The sequence below is a fragment of the Gymnoscopelus microlampas genome, assembly GCF_963454915.1.
Source record: "Gymnoscopelus microlampas genome assembly, chromosome: 20".
In the NCBI taxonomy this organism is placed as follows: Eukaryota; Metazoa; Chordata; class Actinopteri; order Myctophiformes; family Myctophidae; genus Gymnoscopelus; species Gymnoscopelus microlampas.
In genome coordinates this window covers 22,639,468-22,655,419 of record NC_139957.1, presented here as the reverse complement: position 1 = coordinate 22,655,419, position 15,952 = coordinate 22,639,468, and the positions used below count along the sequence as shown (strand labels likewise).

Genomic DNA, 15,952 nt, shown 5'->3' with positions numbered 1-15,952 from the left:
CGTTCTTTCTTCAGCAAACACACATGCACGCACGCACGCACGTCTGCACACACCCCCCCCCCCTCCCACACACACACACACGCACACGCACACGCACACGCACACGCACACGCACACGCACACGCACACGCACACACCCACACCCACACCCACACCCACACATCGCCTCACACACACACACACACACACACACACACACACACACACACACACACACACACACAGACGCACGCACACAGATCAAATCCAGTGCTATTTCTTTGAGGCAGGAGTACACTGTGTGCACTGGGAGGGAGAGAGGAGGGCTTTGATGTAATCAATATCACATTTCAGCTGTTTTACTGGGAGATCTCCATCCTGAGTGGCAGCCTTGACTGACTGACTCGTTGCCTTCTCTCAATGCTTATGCAATCCCACTCCTCGTGCCCACATCTCTCCCATCTTCTCTCCCCTTGTACCTATCCTCTCTTCTTCCTCGTTCTCTTGTCTGTGACTCCCTCCCTCTCTCCTTTGGCTTCTTCCAGTCTCGCCTTCTCTTCTCATTTCTAGTGCGCTCCTCATCCTCCCTATCATAATCATCTCTGTGATTGCTCTTCCTCTCTCCCGGGCGGTGATGTTTTTACTGCCTCCTCCTTGTCTCCCTCACTGATGGTAGATTATTGCCGTGTGATTACAGCTAGCGTACCACCAGGATCATTATTGCATTTTGCATGGCGGTGCTGAACGCTATGCGGGCCGGCCAAGATGCCTTATCCAATTTAGATCTCATTAAGACTTGAGGAGAGAAATCCCAATGCCGAAGATTCACGTCTTGGGATCTAATCTTTTTTGTATTTTTATTTATTTATTTATCTATCAGGGTGCTACTGCAATTCTCATTTTCGCCACACCAGTTCTTTGATGTTATTGTGCTGTCATCTTTATCATCACTATCATCATCACCATCACCACAACCATCATCCTCATCATAATCATCATCATCATCATCAACAACATCATCATCATCATCATCATGGACAGGCCACATCTACCTGTGCTTGGGTTGGATTAGAAGTGACCATTAGGTTTCTTAAAGGGTATTTTTTGATCCTGCATGATTGCTGTCAATCAATTATTGTTGCCAGGGTCCTGATTAAGATAGAGCTTGACGGCTGATTGATAACATAAAGTATTTTCGCACAGCATCCTTCCTTCTGCTCCCTGATTGCTGTGTATTGTATAATATGCAGCCAGCGATTCATTAGATGAAGGCATTATGAATCTGATTTGCATTCAGTCATATCCATAATGCATATGGTACAGCAACACGTGCGTGACATTACAGCTTCACTGAGCATCTTAGAATGCAGATGATATGTATTCATTGCAGGCTTTCTCTGAACTTTGTCTCAGAAGCCCCTTGAAAATGGCCACGTACGAGTTATAGGTGAAATAGCCTACCTGTTAGCCCCTGATTGTTTTGTATTATTTGCATCAATATTTTACACTTATAATTAATTAATTATGTTCTCAGGGCTGAGATGTTGTTGCCACAACAGGTTTTACACCTCAGGTTATTTATTATTCTTTGTCGCTTTGATAATTTCTTGCGTTGATATGGTCCTGTACAAAATGCTGTGACTCCTGGGGTCGCCAGGAGACCTAGCCATCATTAGTGCAGTTTAATGTCATTATTTTGCCCTGGCATTCTACTGCACGTGATTTAAATGTCATACTCTGTCTGTGGTAGTAGGCCTGCAGTACATCATGAGTCTGATTTGTCCTGAGCTCATCTTTGTGATTAATGACATTTTACCGCCTATACTGTACGTATTACCTTAACTGTGTGTGTGTGTGTGTGTGTGTGTGTGTGTGTGTGTGTGTGTGTGTGTGTGTGTGTGTGTGTGTGTGTGTGTGTGTGTGTGTGTGTGTGTGTGTGTGTGCGTGTGTGTGCGCGCGTGCGTGCGTGTGTGCGTGCACATGTTCTTGGATTGCATCGTTGTGCCTGCACACATGTCCATGCATTGCATGTGCATGTATGTCCCTATGTGTGTGCAGTGCGGTGAAGGGTCGATGCTGGGCTGCTGCCCCAGGCTGCTGAGCTGAGAAAGGGAGAAGCCGGAGAATGCAGTGGGTCGCTCTGGCAGTGGCCCTGGGGTGTGTGTGTCTGTCCCAGGCCTCGCACACACCCACCCCCACCCCCACCTCCACACATACCCCTCTGGTGGACAGCTCTGAGGAGGAGGTGGACGAGCCGTGCTTTGAGCCCTGCACGTGCGAAGTCAAAGAAGGCGTCCTGCATGTGCACTGTGACGGACGGAGCTTCACCAATGTCAGCCAGGTAATGTTGTGACATTGTAACGTCGTGTCATTACTATTCATGTGTTCTGTCACATACGCAGGACATGGCAGCGCTACTGCACTGCGTGTGTTATTTTAATCATGTGGGTGGGGATAATCTCAGTCTTATTAATACACTATCTCTAAGTCTTAATATTCCGTGTCTAACGCGGCTTATGGGTGTTTCTCTATTATCATATTGGTGTAATTACTAAGATAACCAATCAATCCACTAATTAATCACTCAGGTGTCACAGTCGTGGGTCCGCCCCTTCAAACTGAACCTGCAGAGGAACTCTCTTAGGCGTCTCTATAGCAACGGATTTCAGCACCTTGGCAACGCAGTGTCGATAAACCTCGGAAACAATGCACTCCAGGACATCCGGGTGGGAGCATTCCATGGGTTGGCAAAGCTGAGACGTCTGTACCTCCACGAAAACAAACTGGAGGTGTTTCGAAATGACACATTTGCTGGCCTAGAGGCTCTGGAATACCTCCAGGTAGGCTTGGGATGATACTTCATGTTGATTATCCATAATTGACAGGATTACTGACCAAATGTCAGAGATTGCTGCAAATTAAAGAAATAGTAATGGTCAATAGTTACCAGGTGGCTGCACTGAAAGAGGCTTATCGAGCCCTGTGTGAGTTTTTGCCATGTTTTCTCCCTCTTCAAATAAATGGGTTTTGCTACCGTTCTGCTGTTCCTGCTATGTTCAATTTGCTTTCCCATTGCAGCAGTTACATCTACTTCATCAGGTTTTTTTGCCAACCTGCAGGCGGACTACAACGTGATCAAGCGCATCGACAGTGGGGCTCTAAGGTTTCTCTACAAGCTCCGGGTTCTCATCCTCAACGACAACCTGATCCCTGTCTTGCCGGCTCATCTGTTCAGGTTAGAATCTGATTATCATATTGCAAAGCTGCTGAATTGCGGAGGTCCGCTGTAAGTAAAAATAGCACCGGATACAATTTCCAACTGGTCTGTTTCCCACGAGGGACAGATATTTAATTATTATTTTTTTTCAGGCTTTTTCACTGTTGTAAGGGTGGGATAAATCATCAAATAAAAATAAATACTTGAACAGTAATAACTGTGAAGCGTTTGTTAGTTTTTTATTGCACTTGCTCTACATTTTACATTTGCTCCACATTTTTCCATTAATGTACACTTGTCTGCCCCCTCCCTCCTGCTCCAGATCTGTGTCTCTGACCCACCTGGATCTGCGGGGAAACCGTCTGAAGAGCCTGGCATATGCTGGGACCCTGGAGTATGTGGGCCGCTCCCTGATGGAGATCCAACTAGAAGAGAACCCCTGGAACTGTGGCTGTGAGGCAGTGCAACTGCAGCAGTGGCTGGGTCAGATCCCGTACACGGCCGTGGTGGGGGACGTCACCTGCGAGTACCCTTTCCACCTCCATGGCAAGGACCTGCGAGAGATCCCCCGGAAAGAGCTATGTGCTGACCTCCCGGATAAAGAGTTGCAAGCGGAAGGAGGAGGTCTGCCTGGCGGGTCGCAGCCCCAACATCCGCCGCCTAACTCTAAGCCCAATTCTCACCCCGGCAGAGTGAGACCCACTAAACCCTCCTCCATGGTCCACGGCTCCCGCCAGAACACACACACCTCATCCACGTCGTCCTCCTCCTCCTCAGCAGAGCGTAGAGAGAGAGAGAGGCAACCCCGGCCAACCAAGAGGCCGCGGCCCTCCAGGACACCCCCCACACCCCGCAGCCTGCTGCCCAACCAGAACCCCCCTGTGGCTGGTTACCAGACCCGGCCCCCGATCCCCATCATCTGCCCCCTGGGTTGCACCTGTAACCTGCACATCACAGACCTGGGTCTTACTGTCAACTGTAAGGAAAGTGGCTTCCTCAATGTATCCCAGCTCACACCGCGACCACTCAATGGCCGCAAGCTCTACCTGAGCGGGAACCTAATCCAGAGGATCTACCGGTCAGACTTCTGGAACTTCTCCAGCCTAGACCTTCTCCACCTTGGGAACAACCGTATCTCCTACCTCCAGGAGGGGGCCTTTTCCAGTCTCCCAAGTCTGAGGAGCCTCTACCTGAATGGGAATAACCTGGAGAAGCTGAGCCCTGACATGTTCCTGGGCCTTCAGAACCTCAGGTAGGATTTATCCAACACCTACATAAAAGCATCTTTGATGTGTTGCAAATTGGTGAGCTATTTTGGCATGTTTTATCCCATGCGTGTTAAATACATTTGGCATTAAATTCTGTGCACTTGAGATACAGCCATGAACTAAAATCCCATTTTAGCTCACATATTCATGCATCTGTGATTTAATGTGTGAAACAGAATTTCAGCGCAATAACGGCGCAAAAACAATACATTCCTTTTTCAAATGCTTCAAATTGCCTGGCATGGATGAGGATCTGATTATGAAGCTGCTTTAGTTGAAATTGAATTGAAAGACGCTACTTCTTCTCCAGCAGTGTCATTTGTTAGCAACGGTGCATGATGGTATGTCTCTGTGGGGGTGGCAGCCTGCTGAAAATTACTGTGTGACTGACAAAGTGAGAATGAATGCATGCTTTATTTGCATACGCAAGTGTTGATAGGGTGCTCAAATGTCTGGTACATGCCAGGAATGAGCTGTTACATGGGGGGGCTTTTATGAAAGCAACATTCACTCTACATGTATCGTTGTCAGAGATTAGGCTTGCGGAGATATGCAAATAGTGTATGCAGACCTTAGCAAGTATGTTATGTAAATATTACCTCTAATCCGAATAAACAGTGCAGTATTTGATAAAGACTGTGGGGTATCTTTTATGCTGTAGAAATGAGAGGGGTTCTCTACTACAAATGTGTTGTTACTGGAAAAACTGTGATGCATACTAACTCCATTGCAGTGATTTGCATATTTTGTCATATTTTACTGAAAGTCTTTAGCAATCTTGGCTCCAGTGCTAGTGTCCAGCTCAAAGTGACGCTCACTTTATTTGAAGGAAAGGTTCAGGACTTTTAGAAGCTTACCCTATTGATCACTTATAAAGAGCCTCTTGGGACAGTCTAAAAGATTACAAGGCGGATTTTTTGTTGTTGAGAAATTGGCACCAGCCTTCCCGTTAGACAGTGGGTATGAAAGCATTTATGTCAAAATGTTTTAAAAGGTCATTTTAAGCAGTTCTATCACTTATTGTTGCTATTGCCACATATGTTTATAGAAATGTATTAAACTACTTGCATGCCAAATATTGGATTCCTAAATATCCTGTTATCCATTTAAAGTCAGACTGAAATCATTGGAGAGGGGGGGAAAACATCTACAAAACAATCTAATGGTTGATAGTCATTGTATTGATGGTGGGATTTCACAGAATGACACCATTCTTCTTTCTCAAGAGAGAGCTGTAGCCACTTTAGTTGTGAAGGTTAACAATACACTGGCATAGTTTAGTAAAACAACACAACTGACTGCTGCAGCTAAAACACATACACACACACATAATCATGCGCCCGTAAGTGTTAAAGGACCACTTAACCCATTTTCATCCCATCTTCATATAATTGGTCCTCACTATGCTCATGCAACACATTCTCACAAATAGTAGTACTATAGTGACGAATAGTGGAGGAAAAATTACAGAGCTGTAATAGCTGATGATTTAGGCATAGTTTTGTCAAATTGCGATGTCAGTGGATTGACACTTCATGTCAAATTTTGACATTTTAGGGCTACTGACAGAGCTGCAAAATGTGACATCTTGGTTGTGAGAACGGGTTGGCTCATTAGACATTTCTGTCTACTCACTTTGTGTCTCAGAGCAGCGCTGTGGACAGTTCAGCAACCTGCCTACCAGTGACATCATCGGTAGGCAGGTTTGGTCATTTAAAACAAGATTTCAAATACTAAGGCTGTAATTACTATTACAGTAGCTTGTAATCCCCATCGATGATGTCATTGTTAGGCAGGTTTCTGAACTGTCCAAAGCCCACCAATGAGTGAGAGAGTGAGTAGATGAGAATTGTGCCATCTTATAATGAGCATTAGTGAGGAGGAACAATTCAATTATATGAGGACAAAGTTGAAAATGGGTGAAGTGCTCCTTTAACAATGACAATATGTGGATTATATTATCCACATCCTGTCTACCCACTACCCACTACAGTATCATAATGAATGTTGTTGATGTTACCATGAGAGGTCTATGATATATGGAAGTATGAAATGCCTACCGTCCTTATTAGCCTATCAATTTAACATTATGTGACATCACCCACATGCAATTATCAGCTGAAACAGTAACAGTCTAAGCCCAATTGTGCATAGCAAATCAAATACCTCTTATCACCTGTGCATTAATATTAATATCTGAAATAATGCACACTCTGAATGAACAACATCCACAAATGGCCTAATCTGGCTATGACTTTGTTTGTTTTTTCATATTCAATTCCCATGCTTTACTAACACACATCCATCTTGTCAACAAGAATAATGGTCTGCAACATTTCCATCTGACTAATTTCACTATGCTATCCCTCTGGCCTGTGATAAAATTATTTAACCAATATTTGTGAACAAGAACAACAACTCTCCCAAAGGTAAAAACTGTAGGAGCCCGACTCTGATGTGTGGTATAATCAAGACGTACAACCTGGAGCTGCTATACTGACAATAAATGGATGGCTCTGTGGACTCAATTGTGTGTGTGTGTGTGTGTGTGTGTGTGTGTGTGTGTGTGTGTGTGTGTGTGTGTGTGTGCACGTGTGTGCGCGCGCGCGTGTGTGTGTGTGTGTGTGTGTGTGTGTGTGTGCGCGTGTGTGTGCGCGTGTGTGTGCGTGCGTGTGTGTGTGTGCATGCGTGTGCGTGCGCGCGCGCGTGTGTGTGTGTGAGAGAGAGAGAGAGAGAGAGAGAGAGAGAGAGAGAGAGAGAGACAGACAGAGACAGACAGAGACAGAGAGACAGAGACAGAGAGACAGAGAGACAGAGACAGAGAGACAGAGACAGAGAGACAGAGAGACAGAGACAGAGAGACACAGTGAGAAAGAGGTGGGGGGGCTTTTACTCCAATATGAGCTTCATTTCCATTTTTCCCCAGTACATTCTCAGTGCAAATGTACGTTAGTGGTGCATCACTGATTTAGGAAAGGGAACAAACTCTATAGATTCTCTCATTTCTGGTCATATAGGGAATAATGTCAAATTTTCACGCATACAAATTGGACTGTCTTGGAGCATCATAGAAGCATTGGCATATGGAAATTCTGTGGTTCTCTGCTTAAACATGACAATGGTTCATTTAATCTATCCCTGTCATAGCTCTTCTTTAGTTTTCTTTGCAAGCATGCGCACACAGAGCTTAGGTTGTGTTTAGCTCAAAGAGAACATTATGATTGATTGAATTTTTTATTAGGCAAAAGAATGTAAAACAACACAGTTACATTTACAATACTTTTGTCTAAAAGGTCCGACCAAAAAAGTCCTTGCGGACTTGTTTCCGCAAAAAATACAGAGAAAAAATACCACTATGTACAAAAAAAGCATGAAAAATAAAAAATATATACAAAAAAAGGGGAGGGGGGTCGCCTGTCTACCGGGAAACTGGTACTACCTCCTCTTAAGGCCTCCAGAGTTTTTAGGGCTGTTTTAAATGAGCCCAGCGAACTGCATTTTTTGAGGGATGGGGTTAGACTATTCCATACCTTGGTGGCCGTGCTGTAGAAGGAGAATTTGCCCATGTTTGTTTTATGGGTGGGTGGTACCAGATTGTTGTTTATGCTCCCTCTAGTTTCGTGACTGTGGGTGTCACCAACTTTTTGGAGGTATTTAGACAGATATTCGGGTATAGGGGGCATTTCGGGCAAATCTACATTTATGATTTTGAAGACTAGTCCCATTTTTAGTCAGCTCCATATGGGCACAAAAGGGGGCATGCCCATAAATGGGCATCTCTGATCATCAGTGAACTACATATATGGGCATGAAAGGGCAAGGACTGACAGATACAGAGATCTCCATTATGGGTTTATTGTTGGTTCGGCCATGCGATGTAGGTGTGAAGATGTGAGGGCCGCGTAGCAGACCGAACCTCTAGTAATAAGAAATAAACATGACAACAGCATCAGCCCCCAACCAACACTTTTTACCGGCTGGCTGTGTACTATTGTCTCTTTACAAATTGGACAAATTAATTGAAAGTCACTGAAATTAACTGAACACTGTCTTCTTCTCTTCATAGATACCTTTATTTTGAATACAATGAGATACGTGAGGTGGATCCTGGGACCTTCAACTCCATGCCCTCCCTTCAGCTATTGTTCCTAAATGCAAACTTGCTACGGAGCCTCCCGCTGCATGTGTTCTCTGGGATTAATCTAGCACGTCTGAACCTTCGAAACAACCACTTCCTGAGCCTACCTGTAGAGGGTGTGCTGGAACACCTCACCGGCCTGGTACAGGTGAGTGTACTGTTCTGTCTGTATCAGTCAGATATTTAATTATAGCCGTAAAGTGGGGCCAGGACGTGACTACATCAAAAGAAGTGCAAATTGGTTAGGGATGGACACAGCTCATGCTCTAATAATGACCTTAGTTTATGTGATTGATTGCTTCAATTAGAGCACCACTACTTAACATACTTTATCATTTGGATATAGAGTATTTAGCCATACTCACCCCCAATTCAGCTGATTTAATTAATTAAGGCTCTTCTCCTGGATGAAGTAAAGTGAGAATGGAGAATGAGCCTGAAACTCATACTAAAATTAAATTTAGCTTTGCTTGTAAAAGGAGTTTAATGGTGGTTTATGAGCTTTGTTCATTACATAGAGTACTATACTGTTTATTCTTTCTGTTGTACTGTCCCCTTGATCTGTGTGTGGTTGGGTGGTGATTGTTATGCTCTGCTAGTTGTAAATTAGTATGCCCTGCACCAGCGTCAACAGATCAAAAAGGCTCATGTATGGTACTTGCCAAATATATTAACTAGATTTCTTAATTATCTATATCTGTTGTACAGTAGACATGGATTAAGTAGCATATTGCTTCTATGTATCAGTCAAGTAGAGTCGTTTTAGAGGACAAAGGCTCAAGCAAAAAAAAAAGACTAAATGACTGGTGGAGAGAATTAGTAATCAATTATTATTTGTCAATCTTGTCTTTATACAAAAACTGGGCGATTGTGTTATCTTTTTTTTATTACTCAAATGGCTTGATAATATAGACTTGATATTAATAGCTCATCAAATGATTAGGCAGCAAAAACAGTGTCAGATGCATTTCTTTCCAAAACATGTTGGAGACACACATCATCACTGGAGACAGATATGGAATTCTGTAATGATACTGTCTATGTGTCATATTCGTAAGACCTTCTCACATTTGTAAAGCAAACTACTGGACTGTTCTTCAACAGAAGACATTTTGTGACAGTCACAAAGTTGCAAGGAAGAAAACTGCAGGCATCAACAGCGAGCATCTTCAACTTTTGTTTACATTTTGCAAAGTGACACCCCAATATGAGATAAAGCACTGTCACTGTTGTATTACATAGCAGCAGGACGAGAACCGGTTTTCCATTACACATGAGGGGAGATGACAGATTTGTTTTGTGCCTCTCCAGGTGGATTTGCAGCAGAACCCGTGGGAGTGTAACTGCGAGGCAGCTCCCCTGAAGCGTTGGCTGGAGGGGCTGAGCGCCGTGGTGGTGGTGGGAGAGGTGGTTTGTCATTCCCCAGACGAGACCACAGGCATAGACCTCCGCTCCCTCTCCGTGGAGCTTCTCTGCCCAGAGCTCGAGCGCCAGGAGGACCAGGAGCAGGGGGAGCAGACAGCCACATCCTCCACAGCCCCAGACAAGGGGGTCTCGGTTGGGTACCCCAGCCCGGGGCTGGGGCCAGCACCCCCTCCGGGGAAGGATTCCATTCCATTGTCGGTGCTAGTCCTCAGCCTGCTGGTGCTGTTTGTCTCTGCGTTCTTCGCTGCAGCGGCTCTGATCGCCTACGCCTTGCGAAGGAGGGACAAGCTGCCGTTCCGCCGCCAGGGAGAGGTGGACCTCGCTGGGATTCAGATGGAGTGCGGGATATTCACTGAGCAGACGCACCACCACCACCACCACCACCACGGCCTCCCACAGACACCGCCTCTCCCTGCACCGGAACACAACCACGTCTATGACACCATCTTGCCCCCTCAGCCTGGATCCAAAGGCTCAGACCCCTCCATGGCTGCATTGGCGTGCAGCAGCAGCCCCGCCTACAAAGAGGAGCTGGACGCAGCGGTGAAGCAACGACAACCGCAGCAACAGCAGTTTGCAGGATCTAAAGAGTGCGAAGGAGGTTACCGTTCAACGACAGGGAAGGAGAGGGAGTGGACTCTGGAAGTGTCTTCCCCGTCGCCCATCAGCACAGTCACCGGGGCAATGGGACCCCTCGTCGGCCTCCACGGAAACGGGATCCTCTGTCCGACGGTCATAGACAGCCAGGGCCCCACCCCGAAGGTGGGTTTGGTGGACTGCCTCTTCAGGATACCCGCCCCCGAGTTCCGAGACCTGCCAGACAGGTACGCTCGGCCCCCGCCCCGGTACCCTCACCCCCACCAACCCCCGGACCCCACCAAACAGGACCAGGCCAGGCCAGAGCAAACAGTGGTAACCACCGCCAGCTCGGCGGGAGGCGGTGGTAGCAACAGCCAGAGTGAGCTGGGAGCCGGAGAGGCGGTCGCCAGACTGAGGACCACGCCGGACTACATGGAGGTACTGGACCGCTCTTACCAGTTCTAACCATTGTTCTCCTCCTACTCCAGTACTATTTCCTCCCTCCTCGTCCTCTCATCTACTCCTCTCTCCTCTTCATCCCCCCTTCTGACGATGACTCATCCGGTAACAATGACTCCTGTATAGTCCAGAGGCTGCCGTGCCTGTGAGCAGAGACTGTGGAGGAGCGGCACTACACTACACTAAACACACTCTGTTTATTCCTGGATAATGAGCTGAAGACAGTTTTGTATTTTTCCCACTATTGGCTTATAAGGTCAGAATCTGGCAAGGATTAGCTGATCCCTGATCTGTGCCCGGAGGCGAAACTTTTGCAGGAGCTACAACTGTACCGTTATTATTATTATCATTTTTATGCCTCTTTATCGTACTGCACTGAGGCCGGGGCTTTTGTGGGGTTTTTCCTACTCCCAGCACCACAAAAAGAGAGAGAGAAGCCAGAGAGAATGAAAATGATGCAGGTTGGTGTTCATACATTCTGAAATGCCTGTTTGGATGGGAAAAAAACACACCAGCTCTCACCCTCAATAAATAAACAGAATCAGACACAGAATCACAAAATGTGACATCGGGAAGGAACAATACATACCGTATCTATCTATATCTACATATCTATATGTGTATATCATTTATATATACTGTATACTGTATATATGCATATAGATAGATAGATGGATAGATATAGATAGATAGATATATATGTGTGGTGGTTGCGTGCTTGTACTGTATATAAAGGGAGAGGAGAGAGAAAACAAGAGAAGCCGGAACATAGCCAAGTGCCTTAGCAATGAACAGCCAGCAGTGTGGTTAATGCTTATTTTTCTATGAATACAGATCTATTTATCTAAAACAAAGGGGTTTGACTACTAACGGACAAGACGCTGAGTGACAAGGAACCTGACCAATTGAAAGTCACTGAAGTAATCACTCAATTCCCTGGATAAGCCAAAAATAGCCATTTTGCCCTTACATTCTGTGAACATTGGAGGTGCTTGTATGAAGCTGAATTGACTTTTAATCTCTGAGTTTCATTTTGATGATGTGAATCTGGATGAACTGATTTGTTTTCTTTCTTTTTTTCTTTTATTTTCTTCCACCAGGCCCAGAGGGAGGGATATTTTCTGGCTTATCCAGGAGTAGTTGGTTTCAGTGATGAGATGAAACAGGGTTCTTGGTATGCTTGTGCTGGGGAAGGGATGCACTGTAGACCTTACTTATTGGATGTGAGACAGAGAGAGAGAGAGACGGACAGCACGGAACAGTATGCCTTTTGGATTTCTTAATGTCATAGACTTAATGGGGCCACGAGGACCTCCGCTCCACATATTTTCTTTCATCGGACACAGACATCGAAGTTATTGTATTGGTTTTAAGATATTTCTCAGAGGAAATTTGAGTGGCAAAAAAATAAGAGACCATAACAAAAAGAACAAAAACTGGACACGAAAGCATTTTTCAAAAAAATACAACACAAAAAAAATCAACAAAAGGAAAGACACTTCTATCAACTATCGATTATTCTCTTTTATGGAGGTATCTTTTTATGCTTTCATCTCCTACAAGTATTAGAGGCAATTGTGAATATATTTATTCTTAGTTTTTTTCCCGTGTTGAAGCTCTCCTGTAAGGGATCATGTTATATTAATGTATAGGATGATTCTGCATCTGGTTCAGTCTTCTTACCGCCGACCCGAGAAATACAATAAAGGGTGCTAAATAAACCTTCAGCTGACAGCTACAGTATTGTGTGACAAAATGACGCACACACACACACACACACACACACACACACACACACACACAGACACACACACACACACACAGGTACGCATCATTGAGGCACATACACGCATGTTTCGTGACCCCCATAAAAGCACGTGCGCAGTCAGTTCCCGTTGATCTAATGGTGCATGAAAGTAACAGCTTGAGGTATGCTGAGCCCATGAATGCCTACACACACACACACACACACACACACACACACACACACACACACACACACACACACACACACACACACACACACACAGTGTATTAAGCGTGTGAGTAAAACTGGGGGGCCGCAGGGTTCTGTGGAAAGAAGCCGGATCTTAATAGCGTGAAATCTGCCACATTAATGGTATGAAATCAATACAATCTATTTGTACAATAAGGACATGTAGGGCTGGTGGCCCTAGGGCCCTGTGGTGAATTGTTCTCTTTTTATTTTTTTGCTCTCTCTCTCCACCACCCCCGTCTCTCTCTCACTTCTTTCCTTCCATCATCGCTCTTTTCTTTCTTCCTAATCTTTCTCTCTTCGTCTTATCTTTTCCTTTTCGTCTTTGGTGCTTTATCTCTCCTTCCTGGCCTCCCTCTTGTCTTCTCTTTGCCACCCCACTCCATCTCCTTTTGCTTTCCCTTTCACTCTCTCTCTCTCTCTCTCTCTCTCTCTCTCTCTCTCTCTCTCTCTCTCTCTCTCTCTCTCACTCTGAGCTCCTCTCTCGTTGCTCTGGCTGTCAGCTCAGCATCACAGCAGAGAGACGGAGACAAGATGCTGTTCTAGATGCTGTTCATCACACAGGTAGCGGGTGTAGCTGTGTGTGACTGTGTGTGTGTGTGTGTGTGTGTGTGTGTGTGTGTGTGTGTGTGTGTGTGTGTGTGTGTGTGTGTGTGTGTGTGTGTGTGTGTGTGTGTGTGTGTGTGTGTGTGTGTGTGTGTGTTTCCGTTGTGCTCTTTCCATCCCTCGGTGATGAGTGCAGTTCTTCCGTCTGCTCCTCACTCACAGGCAGCCTTCAGAATTGTATTGCACAGATAATCCCTGTGTGTGTGTGTGTGTGTGTGTGTGTGTGTGTGTGTGTGTGTGTGTGTGTGTGTGTGCGTGTGTGTGTGCGTGCGTGCGTGCGTGTGTGCGTGCGTGCGTGCGTGCGTGCGCGTGTGCGTGTGTGTGTGTGTTCAGTAAGATACTGTGTTTGCATGTGGATGTGTAGGAAAGTGTTTGTGCGTGCGTGTGAACTGTCTATGGGTGTCATGTGCATCAATGCAAGCTGGTGTGTGTGTGTGTGTGTGTGTGTGTGTGTGTGTGTGTGTGTGTGTGTGTGTGTGCGCGTGTGTGTGTGTGTGTGTGTGTGTGTGTGTGTGTGTGTGTGTGTGTGTGTGTGTGTGTGTGTGTGTGTGTGCGTGCGTGTGCGCGCGTGTGTGTGAGAGAGCACACGCATGAAGGGGCTGTGTGAGTGAAGTCTCAGTCCAGTGTTAATCCTCTAAGCTGTGTAGTTCACTCACGCCACATCAGCCTCATTGTGTCGGAGGACAATAAGCCCCAGTTAAAACTAAATGGCAGTTAAAGGACCACAAACGACCAATTATAGCATCATTCTTTCTGTGTCCTATTCTCTCCTAGCCTAATTTACACTCCCTCATGCGATTGTGCCACTCACAAAAAATAACACGTTACATTTCTTTCCCAAAAATCTGGCTCCCCCCGCCTTCCCCGTCTATCTTGTTTCCTTGTCGTTCTTTTCCTCTCACGCCTGATTTATATTTCGTCATATAATGGTGTTGCACGCCAAATATAGCCATGTTGTGAGCGAGTATATCGGCTATTCTCGGTGCATGACACTGTCATATGATGGAGTATTGCCCTCTCCAGTTCTCTTGCTTTCACTCACACACACACACACACACACACACACACACACACACACACACACACACACACACACACACACACACACACACACACACACACACACACACACACACACACACACACACACTTTCTTTCTCTCTCCTCTTCCTATTCATTCTCTTTTTTCTCCCTCTCATCCATGCCCCCCCAATTTCAGGGTGGTTAAATCTTTCTATTCACAGCTCGTGCTTCATACATACTCATCTCGGTCTCTTGCACTCTCTCTCTCTCTCTCTCTCTCTCTCTCTCTCTCTCTCTCTCTCTCGCTCTGTGTCAGTCAGTCTACGCGTGTCCTTGAGCGTGTCTTTACTTTGTATGTACTGTACGTTATAGGGTGCCCTTGTAGGCGTGTCTGCAATATGTGCTCCCGGGTGTTTGTATATGATGTCTGTTTGCATGTGTGTACGTGCGCGTGTGCACTTGTGCACGCGGGCACGTGCATCTGTGTGTGTGTGTGTTTGACAATCTGACAGCTTCGCTATGGTTCATGTGTTTGGATCCCGTCAGAGCCGTCCTGTCACTGTGTGAAAAAATCATTTATTTCCCAGAGACGAGGATGAAAGAGTCTTTAACGCCCGTGGGCCTCTGTGGCTTAGATTGCCTCTCGCTCTTCCTGCACTATGGCGTCATTTATTCCTTTTAAAGGGAGACAGCGGGCCGCGGCATCGGTTAAGCAGAGATGGCAGAGACATGATGAGAGGCAGGACAATTAGCCTGATTAAAACACTGTCATTCTGCAGAATAGATTTAAGATGGGGCAATGTTGGGCAGATCGCTACATGTAGACGTCTGTGTGTGTGTGTGTGTGTGTGTGTATACGTGTTAGTCAGTCAGTGTGAGATTAGTTGATTAGTAATTTGTGCGTGTACGAACACATACAGTGGGTGACCATTGACTTTGTCGCTTTTCATAAGAGAATCACTTCACTCATTTGCCTCACCCGCTTTGCAGTAAATTTAAGTTCCAAATACTACCACAAGGTGCCGCTTTGGAGTCACTTTTTTGTGACAGAGAGACAGACAGACAGACAGACATACAGACAGACAGACAGACAGACAGACAGACAGATAGATGTCTTATATTATTATTAATAATAATAATAATAACTAGCAATAATTACGTGTGCTTAGAGCGTTTAAATTGGGTTTTCTGTTCAGCGTCGGGCAGTCAGGAACGCATCTCTGTCATTTTAGAAATGTTCAGACACACATTGGTTTCTGTCT

The 15,952-nt window shown here is 45.6% G+C and overlaps 1 protein-coding gene across 1 annotated transcript; it reads left to right on the top strand.

The window, feature by feature from the left end:
- Nucleotides 1-2,078: 2,078 nt before the first annotated feature.
- LOC311036490 (SLIT and NTRK-like protein 3) lies at nt 2,079-11,071 on the top strand (the record flags this gene model as incomplete). The annotated part of the gene is made up of 6 exons (XM_084045202.1): nt 2,079-2,320; nt 2,568-2,819; nt 3,099-3,214; nt 3,519-4,448; nt 8,531-8,750; nt 9,914-11,071. The coding sequence occupies exons 1-6, from the start codon at nt 2,105-2,107 to the stop codon at nt 11,069-11,071; spliced, it is 2,892 nt and encodes a 963-aa protein (XP_083901328.1). The 5' UTR covers nt 2,079-2,104.
- Nucleotides 11,072-15,952: the final 4,881 nt, after the last annotated feature.